Source organism: Asterias rubens, chromosome 2 (assembly GCF_902459465.1).
Source record: "Asterias rubens chromosome 2, eAstRub1.3, whole genome shotgun sequence".
NCBI lineage: Eukaryota > Metazoa > Echinodermata > Asteroidea > Forcipulatida > Asteriidae > Asterias > Asterias rubens.
In genome coordinates this window covers 19,354,363-19,379,413 of record NC_047063.1, presented here as the reverse complement: position 1 = coordinate 19,379,413, position 25,051 = coordinate 19,354,363, and the positions used below count along the sequence as shown (strand labels likewise).

The following is a 25,051-nucleotide window of genomic DNA, read 5'->3' as shown; positions in this document are numbered from 1 at the left end:
GACTAGTCTTCACAGTTGGTGTACCTCAACATATGCATAAAATAACAAACCTGTCAAAGTTTTAGCTCAATCGGTCGCCGAAGTTGCGAGATAATAATGAAAAAAAAAAACACCCTCGTCATACAAAGTTGTGTGCTTTCTGATGCTTGATTTTGAGACCTCAAATTCTAAACTTGAGGTCTCGAAATCAAATTTGTGGAAAATTACTTCTTTCTCAAAAACTACGTCACTTCAGAGGGAGCTGTTTCTCACAATGTTTTATACTATCAACCTCTCCCCATTACTGGTAATTAAGAAAGGTTTTATGATGATAATTATTTTGAGTAATTACCAATAGTGTCCACTGCCTTTAAGATCAATCCTAGTACTTGGTACACTGCTAGGCAGAAGATGTCTTTTTTAATACAGGAATCAGGAAAGTACATAGTAAACAGCACTTAACACACATCGGTGTAGGGGTAAAAATAAAAGTACTATTCTTTTTCCCCAATGCAAGTTTAGCATCACCGTATTTTCCTGCGGATAAGACGCTCGGTGGACAAGACACAGTGCTCAAAATTACAGAAAAAAATTCAAAGTCCAGGGTACAAGGCGCTCCCCCGTACAAGACAAACCATGTAAATCTGTACAGACCACAAAGTTTTCATTTCCGCTAGAAGGATCCCGTTAGGTCTTCTTGGCAGTGAGTGCGCCCTCTGTCGTTCATCGCTTAAACCTATATGCGATAGCAGCGAGTACACATGGTGCTTGGTGGCAGAACAGTTTTTCTTGTAAAAAAAAAAAAAAATTGAGAGTCTGAAGTACCTTAATGCATTGTCTTCAGGTGCATCCGTTAATGGGTGAGTTTAAGGTTGTTGTTGCTTAATGTTGGTTATATTAGTTCGTATTTCCATATTTTTATGTCAGTTAATTATTTTGATCTTGCCACGTTGCAATCTCACTAAGTCATGAAAGAACAAGATGGAATTTGTAGTCTGTACAGTTTACAGTGTCTTTATTATCATTCTGCATTTCCCTAATTCCCGAGAACACAGTCAGGAGTGTCGTTGATACAGCCCAAGAGCAGTAACAGTGAGTGAATCAACCAGGCTTTCTCAGCGAGTGAGCTGTAAGGATAACTTTTCCCAAGAACTCTTCCACTCATGAATGGCATCGCAGAAAGAATTATCCAGACTGAGAAGGAATTGTAAGGGTAAAATGACCCGAGCAATAAACCTCTGGAGACTCGCTCCGGACAACAGGATACAATCCAAGGAAACAGTGGAAGACTTCTTCGGGAAGGCGAGTAATATGACCCGAGCAATCAACCTCTGGAGACTCGCTCCGGACAACCAGGATACAATCCAAGGAAACAGTGGAAGACCTCTTAGGGAAGGTGAATGCTGCATTTGAGGCAGTGGAGACGGCTCATCGAAACTTCGCTGAAGTAATTAAAGACGGTGATGAGTACGAGCAAGAGGAGCAGTGGATGGAGGGGGTCCAGGCCACCTTCCTCGGTGTGAGGCTCAAAACAGAGAGTGTCTCGATGGACAAGCAGGTTTGTCCCACATGATTAAGAGTGAAGAAGTAGTTCTCAAAGAGGCTACGGCCTTAGATAATGTGGATAAAGGTGGAATAGTTCAAGACAAGGCTACGGCCACAGATAATGGGAATGAAAGTGGAGTAGTTCAAGACAAGGCTACGGCCTCAGACAATGGGAATGAAAGTGGAGTAGTTCAAGACAAGGCATGGCAAGACAAGGCCTCAAATAATGTGAATAAAAGTGAAATAGTTCAAGACAAAGCTATGGCCTCATATAATGGGGATAAAGGTGAAATAGTCCAAGACAAAGCTACGGCATCAGATAATGGGGATAAAGGTGAAGTGGTTCCTTTGGAGGCTACGGCCTCGGGTAATGGTTATGAAAAAGTAGTCAGTTGTACTAGTAGTAAGAACAACAGGTTGAGTGATTTCAACAAAATCAAGTTGGTTTTAGAATTGCCTAAGACTGAGTATGCTAAGTTTAATGGTGACCCCGTTGAATATTTCTTTTATTACCAATTTGGAAATCAATATAGAGTGCAAGGTTAGTTGCAACGCCACACGCTTGCAGCACATGAAGACAATGTGTCAAGGTAAAGCACGTAGCTGCATTGAATGTTGCGACTTGCTCGGCGATGCTGGGTACGAAGAAGCGAAGCGAATCCTACAAATGCAGTTAGGTCAGCCCTATGATCCTTAATGCTCTCATCATGTGCGAGCTCACTAATAAATGACCGGTCAGACCAAACGATGCTGATGCATTGTGGGACTTGATCGCTGCCATGAAGAAATGCCACGTAACTCCGACTACACTTGGGTACACTTATGATCTTAACAGTACACGTAATTTGTTGAAGGTGCAAGGTTTATTACCTTAGTATCTTCAGACTGCCTGGGTGAAGAAGGCCCACAACATACTGACTAGCCTGAACAGGGAGCCAGAATTCAGTGATCTGCTAGCCTTCCTGATCAAGAAGTATCATCGACCATAATTGGTACGAACATGGCCAAGTCCAGGAATGCCACGGACCGAAACGGTAAAAGACCGGTGGAAGTCAAGTCCAACAACATCACCACTATGATAAGTAAACCTTTGAAATGCTATGTGTGTGGTAGAGAGCACCAGGTTAACGTGTGCAAAGAGATTCTTGGTATGACTTATGTCAAGAGAGTCGAGTTTGTCATGTCCAAAAGGTTGTGTTTTTGGTGCCTTTGAGCTGGTCATACTGTATCCAGATTTCGCAGAAAGTGGACCTGCAGATGTGGGTCAGAGAAACATCATAAGATGTTTACTAAAACATGGTTTTATTGATTTTATTGTCCAAACATTTCACAAATACACTGTATGTGCATGATGGAGGAAGACAGCTACAACAGACAGCAAACTCTAGAGGGCGCTTTGCGCGATCTTAAAAGATGGGTTGTTTTTTTGAAGATCGCGCGGGCATTTTAGGATTTAATACAAAGTTTGCACGATACAAAAACGGCAGCTTGCGTGAATTAGAAAAGAGTGAATCTTTTCAAAGTTTGCGCCCAACATTTTTAATATTACATGTGCCAGTGGGCATCTTGGCAGTGATTAAGTTCCTTGATACATTCGTCAATGATTTGTCAAAGCTTGTTAAAACTACCCAACATAACGATGCAGGTTTTATTTGAAGACAAATTTTAAGAAGTAGAATTACCCTGGAAGAAATTAAAGGTATTATTTTACTGTATAAACGTTAGAATTCACGCAGTGATCGTCAAAAGAATTCAATCGTTAGCAGAGGCGGTCAAAAAGTCAGATAACACACACACGTCTTATCCACAGGAAAATACGGTATAAAAAAATTGGTGCAGTACCCGTTGATAAAATAGGATTTTAACAGTCTCTAGTTATCGGGCAAGCTCAGTGGTCTAGTGGTAAGACATTTGCTCTAGGTCAAAGGTCATAGGTTGGAATCCCACCTGAGTAATTTGCCTGCAGATTTATTTTTTCAAAGTACTTAGGAAAGTACTGAGCATACCATGCTTAACACGCATCGTCGTATGGGTAAAACACACCTAGTTACCTAAAAAATCCATTGGCTTAATGGGGCACCAGTTTCAGCCACATGAATTACATTGTAATATGGCTGGTAAACTGTTTTATCATTAAGCGAGGTGATTTTCGCAGTGAACTAAAATCTTAAACCTTGGCACCTTCTTCATTTGAGCTCATAGTATTTGCCAGTTTTAGGATCGAAATAACAGTTGAGGCAAGGATCGTAGAGTAAGTCTAGTTCCTCGTCTTCTTCGCTCTCAGTGACTTTCCCATGATCATCGCTGCTTGTTGACTTGGTCCTGACTACAGCAGTCCTTAATACTGGAAGATACAAAATTAAGGTGAAAGCAGAAATAATAAAAAATTCAACAATACATTGAAAAATCAAACTTAAAATCATGATTTCCATATGTAAACAACATAACAATTTTTAGTAAGTTTATTACAGGCATAGTATTCCTACTTCTTTACTCCATTTTCATATACTTATTGCCCTAACAAAAACTTATTATAATGATAATTGCAGCGATCGTCTCGTATTAAGAGATTCGGATAATACGAGGAAAACAGGCAGGTCTGGCGGACCTCTTATTAGCAAGAGTCAACTGTAAATAGATAGTTCCCACATGACGTAAATCGGCCATCTTTACGGGCAATTTGGAACACACAGTCATGCGTTTTGCGCGAGAACGGCGTGCAGCACGTGCAAATTTCACAAAACTTGTTGCCTGATTGGTTAGTAATAAGCGTGGATGCGTTAATAAACTGAGCGATTGACGGGGCTGCAAGCCAAAGTGCAACTTGCCTGTAAAGATGGTGTCTATTGCAACTCATCTATATCCTGAAAAGTCTATAGAAGCCTATTACATAAATGTAGGTCAGCCCTTGCACTATATCATGTATAACTACAAACATTTAGGAGCTATAGTATGTCTCCTTATTTACAAACAGAGGAACGCTAAAACATCATTGTTTTAAAATCTGAAAGAAGAAATTACAAGCACATAGAGAAAACCAGTAAAGTTTGTGACAACGGCAACATATCACTTCGGATATGTGTCTGGAATAATTGGCTAAAAGAAAAATGATAATAAAACAATAAAAGAGCATTTATACAGTGAATTCTGGATCACACATCCCATGGTGCACTTTACAATACCATGCACAAAGATGCCCCTAGTGGTTCAACATAAACTTGCCTCTTGAAGTACAACCAGTGGGACAAACAATCAGCCATTTTGTGGAGTCCAAGACTTATAGAGGTACAATACAAGCATTAGAGTAAACATGACCAATGATATTGATACTGGAAACATTTTAAACAAAAGGAGGCTGTTCAAATAAGCAGAGGCTTGTGGGGGACAGCCCTATGAGACAAAATACAAAAACAAAAAGCAAAGGCGACAAAACTAAACATAAATATGGACAGGAGAGAAGACAAAATGTACAGGTAATGAGCTTAATATACAAGTAATGCCCGAAAAAATAATGGGGGAAAAAAGCTGAAGACGGGCAGTGGAGTTGGGGGGGGGGGGGGAAATCCAAGTAACATAACGAATGAGTAGTGCTACTTTTAAACAAGCCTTTTAAAGCACCTTCAATCTTTTTTAATTAATATTCTTCATCCCCGATGCAAAATGAACATCTATTATGTATCGATGCGGTACCCGCTGCCAAAACATAGGATTCAAACTGCCTCTAGCTACCGGGCAATCTCGGTAGTCTAGTTGGCAAGACACTGCTCTAGAATTGCACGGGCCGTGGGTTCGAATCCCACCTGAGTAATATGGCTCTGATATTTGTTCACAGGACTCAGGAACAAACTGACTATACAGTGCTTACACACATCGGTGTATGGGTAAAAACCAACACTAATGACCTTCAGTATGATTCTAATGTTCGTTCTGTTCATTGAAAATGTTTTATGTCTGTTTAGCTTATTGATCACATTTGCTTTTTATATTAAAAAATAACTAAATAATAACCCCTACCTGGTGGCAAGTCTTTTCCTGGTGAGAGTATAGCAGCTTCCTCTTGGTCTGCCTTCATCTTCTCACTTGGAAGCACGATGGGCGGACTGAATAGGTTGGACCAATCCCTGCATACAAAGACGGATCCATCAAGAGATTGTACACTCAGGTGTCAAAAATAAGTTTAATAACGGACAGATTTCACAAGTCTACAAACACTGAGAAGACTATGTCAACACTTCATGTGTTCTTGGATGTAACGATGGCCCCATATATTTTGCATTTATGGTGTAGAACCCTGATTAAAGTAAGCCAATTTTCACCCCCTCAATTCTAAACATACAATTAAAAACACAGCAAACAGTTTTCTTTTTTTTCTATCTCTCCTATGTTTCCAACATCAAAGCTTCAATGTGGTTAACCTTTATAACAAAACAACTCCATTACAAAATAAACTCAATTTGTAACACAAGCAAATAATCGCAACAGCAGTTATCCAAGGATTTCTAAGTACATTGGCAGCATAGGTTGTATATTCCCCAGGGAGCTGAGATGTACTACATGTAGATTGGAGCAAATGATCCAGTGACGGTACCATACCTTGGATTGGACTGCATGAGTGGATTGTTGTTACTGGACGGGAAATGCATCTCATCTTGATACCTATGTACTCGATGAGCATCCTAAGAAATGACAACAAAATAAACAAACGTAGATTCATCACAGGGATTTATTATCTTCCACCAACCAGGCACTTCCCACAAAAGTATTCCCTGGGCACAAACCCCAAATCCATTGGACTAGCAGAACATACTGCTAGACCGCAACATGGTACCTAACTATGAGTCGGAATACGCCCATATTTTCCAATATAACATTCCAGCCAGGTGGTTCAACAGAACAGTCCATCTTCACCTGTTAATATACTAATCTAATTCAATAAGCACATTGCTACCCGTTGACTATACGCCTCTCTTAATACTTTAAATGCATGACGTCACAATTCTTACCAAAAATGAGGCTACGGGCGCACGTCCCCCATCACCTGCAGTGGCTGCGCCCGTCGCCTTGTTTTGGATTAGCATTGTGACGTACCTCATGCATAAATATTAAGAGAGGCGTTTTTAGACACTCCCTTAACTCTATTACAAACGACTGGTCACTAGGCAACCGATTGAAATTCTTTCAGATAAGTAGTTGTAAGATGAAAAACAAAGATGACACAACCATACAGTTTTTAGAATGGGAAAAAAAGGACTCTTGATAGGTGCTATTGTGACCTGCTTTAGGGGAGGTCACATTTTAAGAATCTCTCATTGGCCAACTTATCCTAATATCAATCCATTGCTGCCTACCCACCGGTGGTTTCCATGTGCTGTAGGTCGTTGCCGTGTCATCACTAGAGCTGCTCAGGTCATCGTCACCGTAGTTATGGATATCAAAGCTGTTATTAGCCTGGTGACCATCACTTCCATCTTCTTCGTACATCTCTTCAAGTTGCTGCCGGTGGAGACTAGCCAGCATGTTGGCCTCAAGGGACGAGGCTAGAGAAGAGTTATTTGACTGGTATCGTCTCCAGTCATAATCCTGTTCAAGGGAAGGTATACGTATGGTAATCACTCTTTACAAAAATCACTCTTTACTGGCCAGCATGTTGGCCTCAAGGGACGAAGCTAGAGAAGAGTTATTGGACTGGTATCGTCTCCAGTCATAATCCTGTTCAAGGGAAGGTACAGTCAACAAGGTTGAAGGTTCAAATCCCCAAGCTAATCGCTGATATCACAATGACTAGAATAAATATTGTTGTCTAGTTACTGAATCACAACTTCTTGATTTGTGCAATTCATAATCATAGACGTTAAACCAATGTTTGTATGAGAAAGATTGGTTGTTGCCAGCTGGGTGTTTATATTTCTTTGTGGGATTTGCCGAGTTCCCTTAATGGGGAAATCATCTAAACAAACAAACAATAAACTCTCCTTTAATATGAGCTTGGAAGATATGTGAGCCTATTAACTGAACACAAGGTTTTTCACCAGTCCCAAACTTTTCCATGCGTGTTTCTACATGTACATGTATGTCTGAAATAATTTAAGGATTAAGCTAGAAAATAATGGTTATGTGTGATGACTGGGTCTCAAACCCACATTCTCCTGATCAGAAACACTAGAACTTGAGTCGAGTGCACCAGACCGCTCGGCTATGCCAATTGTTCAAATCAACTCACGTCTGACAGTCTTGGGTCATCCTTTGGAATTTCTTTGAGTTTCTTGGAATGAATACTCAATCTGGAGACCGAGCTCATGACTGGTGACACAGCTGATAACGACCCCCTTGTGTGAGACTCTAGAGCGCTCGTTGTGAGGAGAGATTTCCTTGTCCGCTGTGGGGACAAACTCGCTGTGGGTTTGGGCGAGTCAAAGTTATCTCGACGAGCATCTGAGTCATCCCCTGAGAAAAGTAACAGTAATTATCAAGTTAAATTTTGACTATGAGCAATTATTATTCCACAAAGATTATTCCTCTAATCCTTTAGCAATATTGAACATTCGCTCTCCTCACTGCGCCATAAAAAAATCAAATGATTTCCAGCCATATCTAGAAATCCTCAGATAACTTTCATTTTGATTATTTTCTTGTGTTACAAGTCAACTTTATTTTGTAGAAGATAAAATTATATTTGCAACGATTTACACAATTGTTTTGTTTGTGTTACCAAATCGAAGCTTTGAAGTTGGGAAAACTATTGCCCCAAAAATATGGTATCCAAGATTAAGTCCAACCTCCTACCTAAGTGTCAATTGCCTTTTACAGCAAACAAAATTATAGCGCATTAAATCAACAAATCTCAATGCACATTACATAATTGTTACAAATACTGGTAATCAATTAAAACAATGATAAATTATAATACCTTAACAGCACATAAAAAACATTGGTACAACAATACTAGTTATCCCTAAACAACAATAAAATACACAACAAGATGAATTAAGACTCAGTTAAATTAGAGAATTCATGAATCACAAAACAAAACAATATTACCTTAAGACTTGATGAAAATAATACATAGTACAGTGACACTTATTGATTCCCCATAAGTATTAAAAATCAAGTATCAAGTATCAATTTTGTAACTTTGAGCACTATAACTTCATAGTGCTATACAAGCACCTTAAAGGCAGTGGACATTATTGGTTATTGTCAAAGACTAGCCTTCACAGTTCTCAACATATGCATAAAATAACAAACCTGTGAAAATTTGAGCTCAATAGGTCATCAAACTTGCGAGATAATCATGAAAGAAAAAAAAACACCCTTGTCACACGAAGTTGTGTGCGTTTAGATGGTTGATTTCGAGATCTCAAGTTCTAAATCTGAGGTCTCAAAATCAAATTCGTGGAAAATTACTTCTTTCTCAAAAACTATGGCACTTCAGAGGGAGCCTTTTCTCACAATGTTTTATACCATCAACGTCTCCTCATTTCTCGTCACCAAGAAAGGTTTTATGCAAAAAATTATTTTGAGTAAATAACAATAGTGTCCACTGCCTTTAAATACAACACACAAGTAGTACTAGAGTGTAATTACTACAGCACTGGAGTAAATACCTGAAGAGTTGGATGAATGAACTGGGCGGGGACTGGGCGTGTCCCTGATTGCAGCATCGTATCTACTCCTCCTGTCTACACCATTCTCACGGTGGTTATTCCCACTGTCTGACCGATCACGATATCCCGATGTAGAGACTTCAGCAGCATCTTCCTCGTCAGGTGTGGCAGACTGAGACGAGGACTCGGTGATCTTCTGCAACTAAAAGGAACAACAGCAGCTGTGATATATTTGTTCAAATATTGGATGAGTACAATTAAAAAATAATTTAACAAAAGAAAGTTTACACATGGTCGTACCCACAAGTTTACCACTTATTTATAGTTTCTTCTTAAAGACACATATCATATTATAATGACAGTGAAGTGACAGTGAAGAGACAGCGAAGAAAGTTATGAATATTATTATTTGTTTGGGGATGATAATATTTGGTATTCATTATAGCAATCGCCTACAGACGTGCATAGGGCCTGCTCTACAATATGGCCACTTTCACAGCAACAAAGGGGTTATTCGATACGGTCTATTGGAGAATGAATGTTACTGAATTGTTTCTGAATGACAGAAAGTCAGTTTTACCTGTAGTTTCTTAGGCTCAAGATGTCTGCTGCGCTCAACCTGTCTAATAGGTGCTGATCTCGGTGGTGATGTGAATGTATAAATCTTTCCTTCTCTCTGCTGATCATTGGAGACTCTGACTACCTCAGCCCTGCAAAGACAATCAAAACTCTGTCAACTTGGCACTTATTAACCCCTTGATTATGAAATAATTTATTTGTTCATTAATTCTGGATGTGGGGTGAAAAAAAAAAAACCCAAAAACACAATCCTGATGTGGGATGTGAACAGGAGTCCTAGAGGTGAAGGGCAAGGATAGAAACCACTACACCAAGCTGACAGTGCCAACCTGACCCCTTGCTTGATAGACAGTCGGTTTTGTTTTCTTCTTTCTTTTTCTGGCTGATGGTCCTGGTTTAATATTGTAGTGCTCTTGCATATCCATGTCCCCCTGGTTCTCATCTGGCATTTGTCCTCACCTTGCTTGTTTGTTATTACGCCTGGATGTGTTGGGCTGCCCAGGCTTAGCCTGACCCGGTGGGTTGGTCTGCTTTTCATCTTCTCTTCTGGACGTTCGGACGGAGTTGACGTCTGTGATTCCTGAATCAACTGTGGAGGCATCTGCAATCAGATATGAAAACCAGCTCTGTATATAACCAAAGATTGAATAGCAGCCCTGGGATTTTATCTCTAAACACGGCAAGGCCATTTCAATTTTGAAAAGAGCATTTCTGATCCAACAATTACAGGAAACTTTTGAAGGGGCACCAAGGCCAATACCATGGGCAGCATAGACTGTGGTCTTTGTGGCCCGACATTTCATCTTTTTGACAGCAAGGCCATTTCTAAAAAGGTCATTTCCATTTGAAAATCTTGAAAACTTTTGTGGAAGCACCAAGTTTAGGACAAGGATAATAGAGATCATGGCATCTGTGGCCTGTGTGTAGTGCCAGGCCTTATTTAATCACTAGATTTAGTCTTACATAAAGACGAGAAGTTTGCAAAGAGGAATTTTACACAATCTTTCCAACATGAACACAGTCAAAGGGGGTTTTACATTCTTTACATTGTAGCCTCAATGGCGACAACGACTGCAGCACACTCCTATAACGTAATCAATTAAAACTTTAGGATTTCCAGTATTCATATCCTACCAGAGGATTTTTCAGTCCTTGAAGACATCCCTCCATCTTTCTTCTCTCTGCGTCCACTCTTCGGCATCCCTCTCTGCCTCTGCACCTCCTCGCTCTCCGATAAGCTGTCGATCCGGTTCACTGTGGGCCGCTCCCCTTTCTTCTTCCGCCTCTGCGTACGACTCTTCTGGGCTTCATGCCCGACGAGATCATCGCTCTCGGAGAGACTTTCCACGCGGGGTCTCCCAGAGTTACTCACATCACCCGATACCTTAGAAGATTTCTCCAACCTCCTGTTATTTGTCTCATCTTTATCAGACTGCCCCTCCAGTCTGATCCGTGACGAGGCGTATTTCAAAATGGCCGCATCTGACATTCGACCTGACCTATCGGCGTCACTCGATTCCTCAGAGTCTTTTCGGTGGGTGCCAGAGTCAACGTATCTACTCCGATCGTACCCGCTTCTTCCCGATGTGCTGGTGTCGCTGCCGGCGGATAGACTGTCACCTCTCTCTCTCTTCCCACTGTTTGGACGGACCTTGACGATGCGTCGAGATTTATCTCCCGATTTTTGACGGGGTGGGTGGGGCTGGACAAAGTTGTCGTCTTTGTTGTTTTCTAAGCCTGCTGACCATGTGTTGCTTCCTTTCAGTGTACCTTTGATAGGAAAGAAATATCACAAAAAATGGTTTGTGGACTTGAATTGCTAAAAAAAAATTCAGGTTGAAAAGCATACTTGTTTAACTTGAAGTATGGACTAGTGAAATGACAAACTCAACTGGTCAATGCTGGCCAGTCACAGAAAAAGTTCAAACCCAGGTTTTAGTTTAGATTTCCTTTATTAACCCTTCAACGCTTTAGTAAGAAGTGAGTTGACTAACCATTTAAAACCATTCAACTGCATGGGTTTTTTACTGTGTCAACTGTGCATAGAACTACATGTATCTGTGTATTGTGCGGATATGTTCTTCACACTATACATTAATAATGTGGATGTGGATGATATTGAATGGTCACACAGTTGGAGGGTTGACTGTGTACTGCATGTAGCATTCAAACATTGATGTCACAGTGTAGGCTGGCATCATTTGAAACCCATGTAGGTGTGAAGCGTTTACCACACTGAGGTCAAAGAATGGTCAGACAGTAGGGGGTTGACTGTGTACTAATGTAGCAGACAGAATGGTCAGACAGTAGGGGGTTGACTGTGTACTAATGTAGCAGACAGAATGGTCAGACAGTAGGGGGTTGACTGTGTACTAATGTAGCAGACAGAATGGTCAGACAGTAGGGGGTTGACTGTGTACTAATGTAGCAGACAGAATGGTCAGACAGTAGGGGGTTGACTGTGTACTAATGTAGCAGACAGAATGGTCAGACAGTAGGGGATTGACTGTGTACTAATGTAGCAGACAGAATGGTCAGACAGTAGGGGGTTGACTGTGTACTAATGTAGCAGACAGAATAATGATATCATAGTTCAGGCTGGCATGTGTAACCACGTAGATATTATTGAACGGTCACACAGTAAGAGGGTTGATCTTTACTGATTGTACCTTTATCAACTTTGTCCTCGAGGTCTCCTACATTGGTGCCAGGGTCAGATGACTGGCGCTGGCGGCCGTGTAGCACCAGGGAGTCACCCTCTGTCTTGGACGAGATACTCCTGTCACTAGGCAAAGGATCACCTGGAAAATCAACAATGAAATCAAAAACACCAATCACAACTAGAAACTCAGTTTTTATAAACTACAAAAACAAGGTGTTCGTGATTTATGTCAGGAAATGACGATTGATTCAATTTACCTTTCCAACTTGAAATTATTGCTTTTGAATAGTTTTTACTTTTACCGAGGGGTTTGAACAGGAAAATAAGGTCAAATATGAAGTAGAGTAATTTCGGTTTGTAAATTCCTTTCTGGTGATGTGTATAATGTAAAAATCCATGGAGTGAATCATGAATGCTTGGAGGTTAAAAGACACTGGACACTATTGGTAATTATCAAAGACCAGTCTTCTCACTGTGTCTCAACATATGCATAAAATTACAAACCTGTGAAAATTTAAGCTCAATTGGTCGTCGAAGTTGCGAGAACTATGAAAGAAAAACACCCCTGTCACACAAAGGTGTGTGCTTTCAGATGCTTGATTTCAAAACCTCAAATTCTAATTCTGAGGTATCGAAATCAAATTTGTTGAAAATTACTTCTCTCTCGAAAACTACGTCACTTCAAAGGGAGCCCTACCTCACAATGTTTTATACTATCAACAGCTCCCCATTACTCGTCACCAAGTAAAGTTTTATGCTAATAATTATTTTAAGTAATTACCAAGAGTGACCACTGCCTTCAAGCCAAGCGAATTCAATACAAAATTCAAGTTGTACTAACCATCCTGTTTCTGTGCCCTTGAGTGTGAAGATCTACTGCTTCTACTGCTTGCACTACCACCACCCTACAACAAGATATTTTTTTTACTCAGCAATGAAGTCTGGATATAAATAACTAAATACAGGGGGTGGGGGCTTTCCAAAAGTTTTTCTGACCCAAGTATGTCGTGGCCGAGCGGGTTTTCAATCATCAAACTCAAGTTCTGACAACTGAGTCATCACAGTGTGGGTTTGAATCCCGGCCATGACTATTGTGTTCTTGGGCAAGACACATATCCACCAATGTGCTCAGGGCGCTATTACAATGAAAACTAAACAAAAAAACACAAAAACAAAAACAGTTTAAATACAAGAAAAAATGCAGATCTTTTGACATAGAGGGTCTTCTTACCTCTCTATGACTCCCAGCTGAGGTCGGCTTCTTGCCAGCAGACGCTGATGGGACTGGCACCTTGCTTCCAAATGCTATATGCATCGGTCTGTCCTTACGTCCCTTCAGACTAGAGTTCAAGTCCACTGTAGAATAAACAGGTAAACATTGACTTACAAGTATGTACTCCTTGAACCGGGTAAATAAATTGAAGCAGTGAGGTTGGAAACATAAGACAAATCAAATAAAGTTATGAAAAAATGTTTATGTAAGATGACACGTTTATTACATAGAAACTCAAGATAAAACTTGTCAATTCTATGACAGTTTCAGGTCGTTTGGGGACTACAGGTTTATTAAATTTATCAACTTCAAGTTAAGCCTTTTCACACTGTACAATGTATCCCTTATCCCCATGGAATACAGCCCCTGGGGAGGCCCAAGGAGTTTTTATAAGTTACCCCTTGAAGTTTTTTTTAAGTGTCTTACTGGGTTCAGTGGACGAGCACGGTCTGCTGTCAGGTTTGGCTTTGAACTCAGCATGTCTGAGTTTATTCATGGTAAAGATCTGCGTCTGGCATACCACGTCGTTGCTGAATTGACAAGCTCTTGGTATACTGTCCACCTCTACGTTGTTTGTGGGAGGGTTGCAGTCGTACAGATCTGTAAACAATCAAAATGAAGATTGGGACAGTTGGAACAAAATTCATTTAACCACTTTGTAGTGGTAATTGGCAGACGTCTGTCGAGGACAGTTATCTGCTTTGATATGTGTGATACCATGCTCTGTGAAACTAAGCACATTACACGGATCGCAAGATGTTACCCAAAAGCTGATTTTGCACAGAACTGGTGTGAAAGCGGAGCAGTTTGTATCCATGTTTTAATTTTTCCAAGTCAACACGGACCCCATCCAGATAAATTTTGACTCAGGCCGAAAGTTGATAGTGTGTAAAGGCCTCTTGTGATTCCATGCGGGTCACATGACCTGACCAGCGGAGATGGATGAACTTGAGCCTTGATGACGGAATGAAACTAAAAAAATAAATGATAACGATTATAATCTTACCATCATCATCGGTGTCGTCTTGTGGCTGGGTCTTCATGGTAAAGATCTTACGGAGGTGACAGTTGGCGCAGATGATGATGCCGTCCAATGTCTTGAACGTCTGACCGCGGAAACCCTCACTCACCAGAGACACCAGGTCGATACACAAATTCAGCCACTGGGTAGAGGTTAGAAGGACTTGATTTAGCACATGGGCTCAATTTCACTAAGAGTTTAGATTGATCTCAAGTGCAAATCCATCTTAATTACTTGGCAAAGTACTGGCTGTGACTGCTGTAAGCGCCGTAGCACCTTGTAAACCCTTATAACGTGCTAAATAATTGGGTCTCAAAACTCATCACTGCAATAACCTATCTTTCTGAAAGTTTCTATATACTCAGCGCCTTGAGTACCTTGTTTGGTAGAAACGTGCCCTATATAAGACTTCGATTTTATTATTATTATTATTATTATTATTATGTCACAATGTGGTAACACTAAAAACTCATCTTAAGTAGTGCTTTGTGAAATCTAGCCATGGTTTTGTAATGGGAGAGATAAGGTTTATCAAGGCATGTAACTAAGGACGTCTAGTGATAAGAATCTTTCATAGTTCAAAATCGAGAAGACGGTGACAAGCAAAAACTTGGATCAACAACAATTCCACTTAAAGGATAAGTATACTCTAATCCTTTGGAAATGTAGACATAACAATACGATAAAACTAGCCTGTGAAAATGTTGTTTCAAAAGGTGGTAGCGATTGAATGGCAATGAGGTAACTAGTGTACGTCTATTCCCCCGAGGGACTTTGGAGTGACCAGAAGAGCGACCTATTTCCCGAGGTCGTAGGCCGAGGGAAATAGGCCACCTCTTCTGGTCACTCGAGGGGGAATAGACTAGTTACCGAATTGTGCCAGTCAATATGTGTTTTATAACACAGCTCGGTATTGAAGGTGAAATAAGAACAGAAATCTTGAAAAGAAAGGAAGTTTTGTAGTTGCTGTTCATGGTTCAAGTCAAGAGAGGGTGCTGTAACCGGGCACTATTTTCAAAGACTAGTGCAGGCTCGGGAACTAGTTCCCGCAAACACGCGCGCGCGATCACTAGACTATATTAGTTCATCCCACTTGACCGTGTTTCAGCCAACCAGAATACAGAACAAGCAAGAGGTGTGTTATAACACCAAATATCTGGTAAGGCCGTGTCCACGCAGGAAGAATAATCCGTAGTTGAAATACCCATTTCTCAGATTGAAATCGTTTCTCAACAGGTTGTACATTATCACCAGCTTGGTCATTCATTTTTGGAAAGGTATACCTTTCCTATTAAGGGTAGCTGTCACACTCTCTGTGTGAGTTATGTTAAACAAATATTGAATGCATTTCCGTCAGATCTGGCTTTTCCATTTCACTCAAGCTTTCATGCTAATCCAGATTTCATGTCCTGATTATATATGTTCTGCGACAATAAACTCACCTAAATCCCATATTTGTATATTATTAAGCAACTTACCATAGCCCTCTTCATGACAGTAAGGGGTATCTTGGCATGGAGTGGGGTCACAGCAATTTCCTTCTGAGCCGTTGAGAATAAAAGTCTTCGTTTGTTGTTGCCCATGTCGCTCACACTGGTAACAAATCCAACATAAAATCCATAAGTACACATGGAACAAAATATCAAACTTATTTTACTTAAGGAACGGACAAAGAAAAATAGACTATATAGCGGGACTTGAACCTATAACCTCCAGAAACGTGTCGACGCTCTGCCAACTAAACCATATATCCCTTATGTTGGCAGTACTGCTATTAATTTGTCAGCATTAAGGGTGCTAGTTACATTTATAACACGCCTCTTGCTTGTTCTGTATTCTGGTTGGCTGAAACACGGTCACCTGGGATGAACTAATATTATAGTCTACTGATCGCGCGCGCGTGTTTGCGGGAACTAGTTCCCGAGCGGGCACTAGTCTTTAAAATTAGTGGCCGGTTACAGCGCCCTCTCTTGACTTGAGCCGTGAACAGCAACTACAAAACTTCCTTTCTTTTCCAGATTTCTGTTCTTATTTCACATTGAAGACCGAGCTGTGTTATAAAACACATATTGACTGGCATATTCGGTAACTAGTGTACGTCTATTCCCCTCGGGCCTTTGAGTGACCAGAAGAGGGGCCTATTTCCCTCGACCTACGGCCCCGGAAAATAGGTCGCTCTTCTGGTCACTCAAAGTCCCTCGGGGGAATTGACGTACACTAGTTACCTCATTGCCAGTCAATATGTGTATAGACGATGTGACCTCTGATGTCACACTAAAACCATAACATGATTCGCGCACATACCGCCGGTCAAAACCTTTGTGTTTTGGCAGCCAGCTAGAAAGTGTACGCAATCTTACTATGACTACGCAACTCAGTGCCCGGCGAAACATGACGTATATAGTGTTTTGTCAACAGAGGGCGGTTTGAATGTAAACATAGGTCACATTGTCTATAGTAGAAGCCATTTAACCTGTGACTGCCATACAGCCAGGGATCACACCCAGGTTTACGATACAACTTGGCAGCAAAAGGATCACCTTAAGTGGGATGCATTAATTTTTTTCTTCAAATAGTTCAAGGAATAAACCATAAGGGAAACTGACTGCGTATATTGCCCCTCAGTTTCACTTTGAAAGGTTTATCATTTGATTTTGATCTTATTTAAAAAAAAATTACGGGCTTATATAACCATTTATGATTGCTTTTTTTCCCCTGATTACACAGGGCTAAATTTTTGTGGGAAATCCACAAGACCACAGGGGCTTGTGGCTCAAAATATTTACTGAACCAGAAATGGTTGTACCAGACCAGATTTTTTCAACAGATTCAAGAAAAAAAATTGCTTTAAACTTGTTTTATTTTAACAAGCTCTAAGTCTTGTGTTTGTCTTTCGTATAAAGTATACTTCTCTACGCAACAGAATTTAAAGGAATTAATCACACTTACCATAGGCAACAATTTTGTTATTTATTATACAGTGGAGTATTTAGGTCTTGATTTTTGACCAAGGACACATGTGATTGAGCTGCTTATTGCCAGGCCTATATTTCTGCAGGTCGGAGCGCTGAGTTTGACTGAACAATAAAAATCTTAACAATGGATCACTTTGCAGTTTCTCCGGTTGACCGAGCAATTACCCACTTCACTGGTTTGTCCCTGCTTCCAGCCAATTTATAAAGATGAAGGTCACTTTCATATATTTTTGTTTTCTTCTTTTTCTAATCGTTTTTTTTTTTCCCTATCTTCTCGTTACCCAGATAGCCGATCAGTCTCGAACTTTTACACGTTAGTCTGTTTATAAATGTATATCGTGGATTGCATTTAGTGCCAGTAAGCGAAACCCAATTCTGTAATGTTCCTGTGATATCTGGAATCAACTTCACTAAGTTTTAAGATTCCAAATCTTGAGATGAGTTGTCATTATTACCATGGTGATACGTTTTGTGACATTACACTTTGATTGGCAGTCAAGATTGGATCGCAGTTAAGATCAATCTTCGCAATCTATGTCAAATCAAGCCGAGGTTTGACATACCTTAGTTCAATGGAGAAGTCTTGGCCAATAGAAACGTACACTTGGGCGACCAGGAATCGCTGAACCAAAGCCACTGTCAGACAAAGACATGAAAGTATATTTAGTAATGTCGGGAAATAGAAATTGCCCTCCTTTAATATGTTTTATAGAAGTTCTGATTCTTTGATGTCTGGGCAGATGGTTTGTCTACACCGGGCCCTGTGGAGTCACGGTGACTATATGAACACAATTAAGGGCTTTTAACAAACTGGTAATCATGGGTGATGATTGGAATAGATACCAGAGCCCTTCACAAATACTATTGGTCTCATTGTTTCAAGGATCTTTTCCCACAGCCTTGACAGTGATTTTGGGAGTTGGGGTACATAGTTTGGTGTCATTGAGTAATGAGGCAATCAGTTTTTAAGGTTGAAATGATGGTCAGGAAAGTTTCTCCCAGTTGGTAAAATCTCGAACTGCACAACCCCAGATTGGGTGATCTTCTGGAAAATACTATGTGAATTGACCAATGGTATCATTTGAGACTTCCCTAGGTATCATAAATATTCAGTACTCTTCAGCAGTAGACCAATCAGAGATTGGTCTGGCGTCGCTGACCAGCAGATTTCTAGGGTACATAACCAGTCGCACAGAGGGTCAAAAAAGTCATTCTGAACTGATGAGTGTTTTGCATCAATTACCAAAAGCTTAGAGACAGTCTTCGTCACAGCCACATCTTGGGGCGAGTTTTGATCTTTGGTATTTAAGTTAATGTAAAATTGTAGTTGTGATCATTTATTGTTTTAATCTGTTATGTCTAACTGATTCACAAAGTTTAAGGTTTAACATCATTTTACAAGTCAATGATTTCATGGTATTGGTTTTACAGTCGGAGCACTTATCTTTTTGAGTATGTTTCAAAAGAACCTTTCTTTATAGTTAAATCCTGAAAATGTATTATGTTCTTGCATCCGGAATAAGTTGATGTTTTGAGTTTCATTTCAGTGGAAATGCCAAATATTAATCAGTTCTGAAGTCAGTTGAATTAGATGTGTCAGTGTTGTGTTTAACTAATAAGATGTTCCTTGTTTATTATAAACTATAGCTTGTAGCATATCAGCCCAGGCATGGTGCCGATAAGAGTTTACGTGATGTAGAAAGGAGGTTAAAGTTGATGCTGAACGTGTTCAGGTTAGCTTGTGGCTTGTTTTGTTTATGTATTTGATTATTCTTGTTTTGTATGCATTTTTCGGTAATCCAGTGTGTTTTCTAAATCATCTACAGTTAAATTCAAGAGACTTGTTTCTTTTAGTCTGTGGTCAGAATAGTGTTATTATTATCACAACTGTGCTCCTAAAAGTGTCAACACACTACACTGTGCACCTTAGTTCCAAAGTTGTTGCCATGGCTACACATGCCCCAAGGCTGTGTGTGTTTATGTCTGCTAGTCCCAGTCAATGGACCACTGGAAAGACAAGGACAAATTCCTTAGTAGTAAAAACACTACTACATGTATCTTATGTCTAAACTATAGTTTGACCTTTGTACTGGCTGCAGTGTGATGTATTGTGCACGAGTTCTTTATTATTATGTGTGTATTTTAAACCCTTGTTTTATACTTTAAATCTATTCAGGGGTCTGTCTTTCGCAAGTCTGTCTTTCGCAAGTTTGTCTTTTGCGAGTCTGTCTTTTGCGGGTCTGTCTTTTGAACTGTGTTATGAGAGTGAGTCGTCAATAAAATCATCAAATACTGAATCTACCTGAACTTGTCTCGTGTGCTTCGGAAGTCGTTTTTAGTACACTAAATAAGAACCCCATGCTAAACAGCATTGAAACTGTACTTCAAGCTCTAACGTATTACGACAGTAACTCAGTACATACAAGACAAAATCTGGCCAAGATCTAACTGAAAAAAACATACCGCCTTACTTTAAAGGAACACATTGCCTTGGATCGGACGAGTTGGTCCTTGAAAAGGCGTTTCAAACTGTTTGTTATAAAATTCACATGGTTAGAAAGATATTTTAAAAGTAAAACATAATGATCCACACAAGTATCACTCAAAATTGCACGGTTTTCCGTTTTTGTCGCGAACTAACATGGTCGGCCATTTTATGGCCGACCATGTTTCTTCGTGACATATAAGGAGAACCGTGCAATTTCGAGGCATGGGTGTGTGGATCATTATATTCTGCTTTTTAATTATCTATCTAACCATATGCATTTCATAACAAACAGTTTCAAACCCTTTTCAAAGAGCAACTCGACTGATCCAAGGCAATGTGTTCCTTAAAAAAAAAATACCTTCTATGTTCCAAGACATTTTATGGTAGGCAAGACATTGGCAATTTTACATTCTGTATCATTATTTCCTAATAAAATCTAGAATCATAAAAAATAACAGTTCAACAAGGGTGTACCAACTGGCTGATCCCCCAGGTTTGTTCGTATACGAGTGCCATATGCTGCGACAAACCGATACCTACCCTACTTTATCCCTATGCAATAACACATAAAAATCTTACCTTCAAATGTTAATAACAAATTGCATCGTCAAGATTTTATTTTATTTATAAATACTAATCGCTTCTAATTGTATTCTTTTAGCTTACTCTTAATTTGCTTTCTTGTAATTGCATATTATGGAACTGTCGTTATTGTGTTGAATGTTTCAACATTTTTACTGTGTTAAGAGCATTTCAGTTACCATTTTGGGGATACAGTAAGTACTCACATGTTTGTTTAGGATCCTTGGGAAGCTGCATCTTAGTGCTGGTACCTGCTCCTTCCAAGACATGGACGAAACTCTTGGCTTCTTTCTCAAAGACCTGCAGCAAGATTAGTTTTTCATGTAGATAACACTCTAATGATCTCGCCAATTCAGAAACTTTGAATTGAGAATTGGTCATGTGACTAAAAAAACATCATGGGTATTTTTTGTGGGTTAAACGTTCGGTTCAACAAAATAGTGGACCATTTTTATGAAATAACCCCCAAAATCACACAACTTAAGTGCAGATCATTATATTCCACTGTTATTAAAAGGTCATTCCAACCATATTAGGCCTATATTCATTTAAAAACAAGCGTTTTTTTTGTAGCGCAAAGTGCCCAATTTGAAGACAACATGGTCTTTTAAGAACACCATGGGGGCACATCTGGGGAGTATACACGTAGTTGTGATCTAACCTTGTGTATTGATGCTGAACCAGTGAGTTTCCACTTAGCAAGAGGTTCCTTCCCCTGGCAGCTGAAGACCTCCACGAAGGCCCCGCCCTAGGAAGAACAAAGATGGATAAATTACATGTAAACAGGGACAAGATTTGCGGAAATGTGATGATTCCTGAAAATGACTTCGTGGCCTGGGATCCCCATTATTCTAGCCCCCAACCTCTCAGATGTTACAATTCAGGGCGGTTTACCAAAAATGCATCACTAGAAATTAATGCAAAACAACAGGTTTGGAAACAATGTGGACTATTTCTTTCTCCCTGCAGTCACTGCTTTACTTCTTATCAAAAAATCTGATGGGGATGTTGAGAAAACCCTGAAATCAAGGAAAACTCTGGGAAATCAAATGCCTGACTAAAAGTTTAATTTTGTAACCCTTCAGAGACCACTCATTTTGGTAATAAGCATCTCAGCATACGCCCATACATGGTTGGTACTTTGAGAAAAAAAACACTTGTTAAAAGTGTCTTACAAAAAATTATACTATAAATCGAACACATGGTTTTGTTTATACAAATGTAGAAACATGTTTACATGAGTAAATTGGAAAATGTCAATTCAGGTCATGACCTTTACTTTGTACTTTTTAGTTGAGTGGAAGTAGATCAGACCTCGCAGGCTATTTGCAGCCGCCTTATTTTGGTACTTATTTAAGCCCTTTGGTTTCTTAAAGCATATAATGGTCAAATATGAAACATCAATTGAACAATCATTGTTTTTGCTTACCTGGAATTCATTTTTAAACATTGCAGCAAGGTGGCGCTCTTCACCGAGTGTGAATAGAGTTTCTATGGTACTTTCTCCATGTTGAGCATTAGAGATGAATTACTCAAGTTAGCAGAGCCAGGTTTCTTAACTGTGTTGTCATTAGAGCATCTGTTAAAATCACAAACATTAAATGATAGCTAATAATAATAATACCTGGTTCTTATGTAGTGCTTTATCACATTCGGTCACACTGTGTTTTGAAGTATGAGACCTTTTCCTTTACATAAGACTACTGGTTTACAAGGTGCTGTGACGCAATATGCAGCCAATCGAACCACGAACACCAGGGCAAACCCCTTCTCTTTACAATAAGTGCCCTAGTAGGACCTTTGGCTTTACTTCCCATCCAAAGGCACAGCAATAACAGTTACAATTACATGTAGGTGTCTTGTTTTTAAGTGTCATGACCAGGACTCGAACCAACACTCTGCTGATCAGAGACACCAGAGCTTGAGTCTGGTGTTCTTATCCGCTCAGCCACGACATGCCACTGAAATGAATAATAGTGAAAAAGACCTCATCTTTTTTTAATTCTAACACAGTTCACTTTGAATTTCCATTCCAGAGGATTGAGTGCTACGATCATGGCAACTAACTATCGACTGGCATGACTACGTCTTCACCCACATCCAGTTACCAGGGTGCTGTACTCATTTTTCATTCTCGGTCGAGTACTACTCCTACACTAGCGCCAGAGATACTTTGTTTAAAAAAGTCACCTACGAAACCACCACTCTCTGTTTTAGATGTTTGTATGAGAGATCTGTTTGTAATGGTCGCACTAAATACCAACAACTCACGACCCCGGTATTTAGTGCGACCCGTTTGTATGAGACTTGAGAGAGATCGACTGTTGCCAGCTTGGTGTTTATATGTATCACCTTGTTGTGGGATTTTGCTGAGTTCCCTTGAAATTATTTAATTGAAGTTGATGGGAAGATCGTCTATTAACTATTTTATAACTAAACAAACAAACAAAACAAACAAAATAGGCTAAAGGCCCGGTCACACAGGCCCCGATAACGAGAACGATAACGAGAACGATAAAAATGCACGCCCTCGATTGGTTGAATGAGCATGGGCGTATTCTGCGTGGAGCATTTCAACCAATCGAGGGCGTGTATTTTTATTGTTCTCGTTATCGTTCTCGTTATCGGGGCCTGTGTGACCGGGCCTTTAGTCATGTAATTGTAATGTTTTTGTAAGTACTTAATTAGGCCCATAAAAAGAGCCAATCCACAATGAAAGGATACAAAGAAACAGTCATGATGTGGGGCTAGCTCTTAGTGTCGTGACAGTCACACAGCACTGACATTCATGACAGTGTGAGTGTGACCATAGTGTGACAAATCCCTGAGCGACAGGACAGTACAGTCTTGCTAATGCATGCTGGTAATGACTAACTAACTAATGGTAGGCCCTATGACGGGACGGGTTTCAAACTCAAAGACTAAAAATGTTTCGATCATCAACTTCAACTTGAAAATGAATTAATTTGCAAACTTTCCTTTATGGAAAATAATTGAAGAGGTGTATCAACCAACAAAGCAATTCTTCCTTGGCACAAAGTGTTCAATGCACAGCTGGATGAACAGAGGGTAAAATTTACTCACCACACAATCACACAATAACACACAAGTCTACTTCTCGACGGTACGGGATTTGTGTACCGTTTCTATTCAGCCATTTTAATAAGTAGGGCGCCCTCTCTCGAATGTCTTTACCCGGTAATCTGACGTCATCACTTCGAGCTCGTAGACCTAGGAAGGCACTAAATACTAAACTCCACAGCGGTTCGGCCCATCGGAGAATACCCGAGCGAGAATGACCTTATGACGTCATTTTGCATATGCTTGCATCTTTTAGACATGAAAATATAAACAACCAGGTCCTAGTGGTTGGTCCACTCTTATGTAACAACTCCCCAAACCTGCTGCTACAAATGTACTTGAATAAAGAGGTCTGAAGCAGTGCTTGCATCTTTTAAACATGAAAATATAAACAACCAACCAGGTCCCAGTGGTTAGTCCACTCTTATGTAACAACTCCCCAAACCTGCTGCTACAAAATGTACTTTAATATAGAGGTCTGAAGCAGTACTGATCTTTTATACATGAAAATATTAACAACCAGGTCCTAGTGGTTAGTCCACTCTTATGTAACAACTCCCCAAACCTGCTGCTACAAATGTACTTGAATAAAGAGGTCTGAAGCAGTGCTTGCATCTTTTAAACATGAAAATATAAACAACCAGGTCCCAGTGGTTAGTCCACTCTTATGTAACAACTCCCCAAACCTGCTTCTACAAATGTACTTGAATAAAGAGGTCTGAAGCAGTACTTGCATCTTTTAGACATGACATCATTAACAACCAGGTCCTAGTGGTTAGTCCACTCTTATGTAAAAACTCCCCAAACCTGCTGCGTGGGGGATCGTCGCGAACCGTGCCGGAATGTTCCGAGAGCACACGAAAAGTTCCGAACCGCTGTAGAGGTTAGTTTTTAGTGCCTTTCGTAGACCTAAGTGGCTTCTAACAGGCAGACGGGACCTAGTATTGTAAGCCGCAACCTAAATCCGAGGCTTTAATTAGTTTCAAAGAGGCACAACTCAACTGTATAGTCTAAACGAAAAGGAAAGTCCTCATTTCGTTAGTATAGGGCCTATAGGCCCCATCATAAAAAAGGGTGCGTTTTCCGCGGTCGTATTTACAGTTCGGGTTACTTACTTAATTAGACTTAGGGGCTCCTGCGTCGTCCGACGCATGAGGCAGTCAACGCTCTCCAGGCAGATCGGTCAGCAGTCAGTGACCTGACGTCGCTCCAGCCTCTATTGACCCTATGAAGGTCCCGCTGGATGGTCTGGTGCCAGTTCA

General features: G+C 40.2%; 1 protein-coding gene across 3 annotated transcripts; it reads right to left on the bottom strand.

Annotated features, from left to right (window-relative positions):
- Window positions 1–294: 294 nt before the first annotated feature.
- Window positions 295–25,051, bottom strand: LOC117307150 (uncharacterized protein C3orf67 homolog). Of its 3 annotated transcripts, none has more exons than XM_033791819.1 (20): window positions 24,905–25,051; window positions 22,138–22,287; window positions 21,370–21,456; window positions 20,915–21,008; window positions 18,202–18,274; window positions 16,142–16,256; window positions 14,649–14,805; window positions 14,069–14,242; window positions 13,601–13,725; window positions 13,211–13,274; window positions 12,377–12,508; window positions 10,842–11,477; window positions 10,167–10,308; window positions 9,709–9,838; window positions 9,129–9,330; window positions 7,745–7,968; window positions 6,877–7,104; window positions 6,118–6,200; window positions 5,539–5,645; window positions 295–3,868 (listed from the first exon to the last, which is right to left on the bottom strand). In XM_033791819.1, exons 2-20 carry the CDS (start codon window positions 22,156–22,158, stop codon window positions 3,711–3,713), a joined length of 2,952 nt encoding a protein of 983 aa, XP_033647710.1. In that variant the 5' UTR covers window positions 22,159–22,287; window positions 24,905–25,051; the 3' UTR covers window positions 295–3,710. The 3 variants fall into 3 exon arrangements, with proteins under 3 accessions (XP_033647710.1, XP_033647709.1, XP_033647711.1); XM_033791818.1 differs by lacking the exon at window positions 24,905–25,051 and adding an exon at window positions 23,793–23,854; XM_033791820.1 differs by lacking the exon at window positions 24,905–25,051 and adding an exon at window positions 23,793–23,854 and having other exon boundaries at window positions 9,129–9,324.

Bases quoted from the DNA above. Each gene is read 5' to 3' on its own strand.
- LOC117307150 (XM_033791819.1), bottom strand. From the start codon at position 22,158: ATGTTTAAAAATGAATTCCAG. The intron at 16,257-18,201 runs GTATGTCAAACC...ATTTGTTACCAG, and splicing joins GACTTCTCCATTGAACTAAG to TGTGAGCGACATGGGCAACA. The intron at 13,726-14,068 runs GTAAGACACTTA...TTTATTCTACAG, and splicing joins GTGCTCGTCCACTGAACCCA to TGGACTTGAACTCTAGTCTG.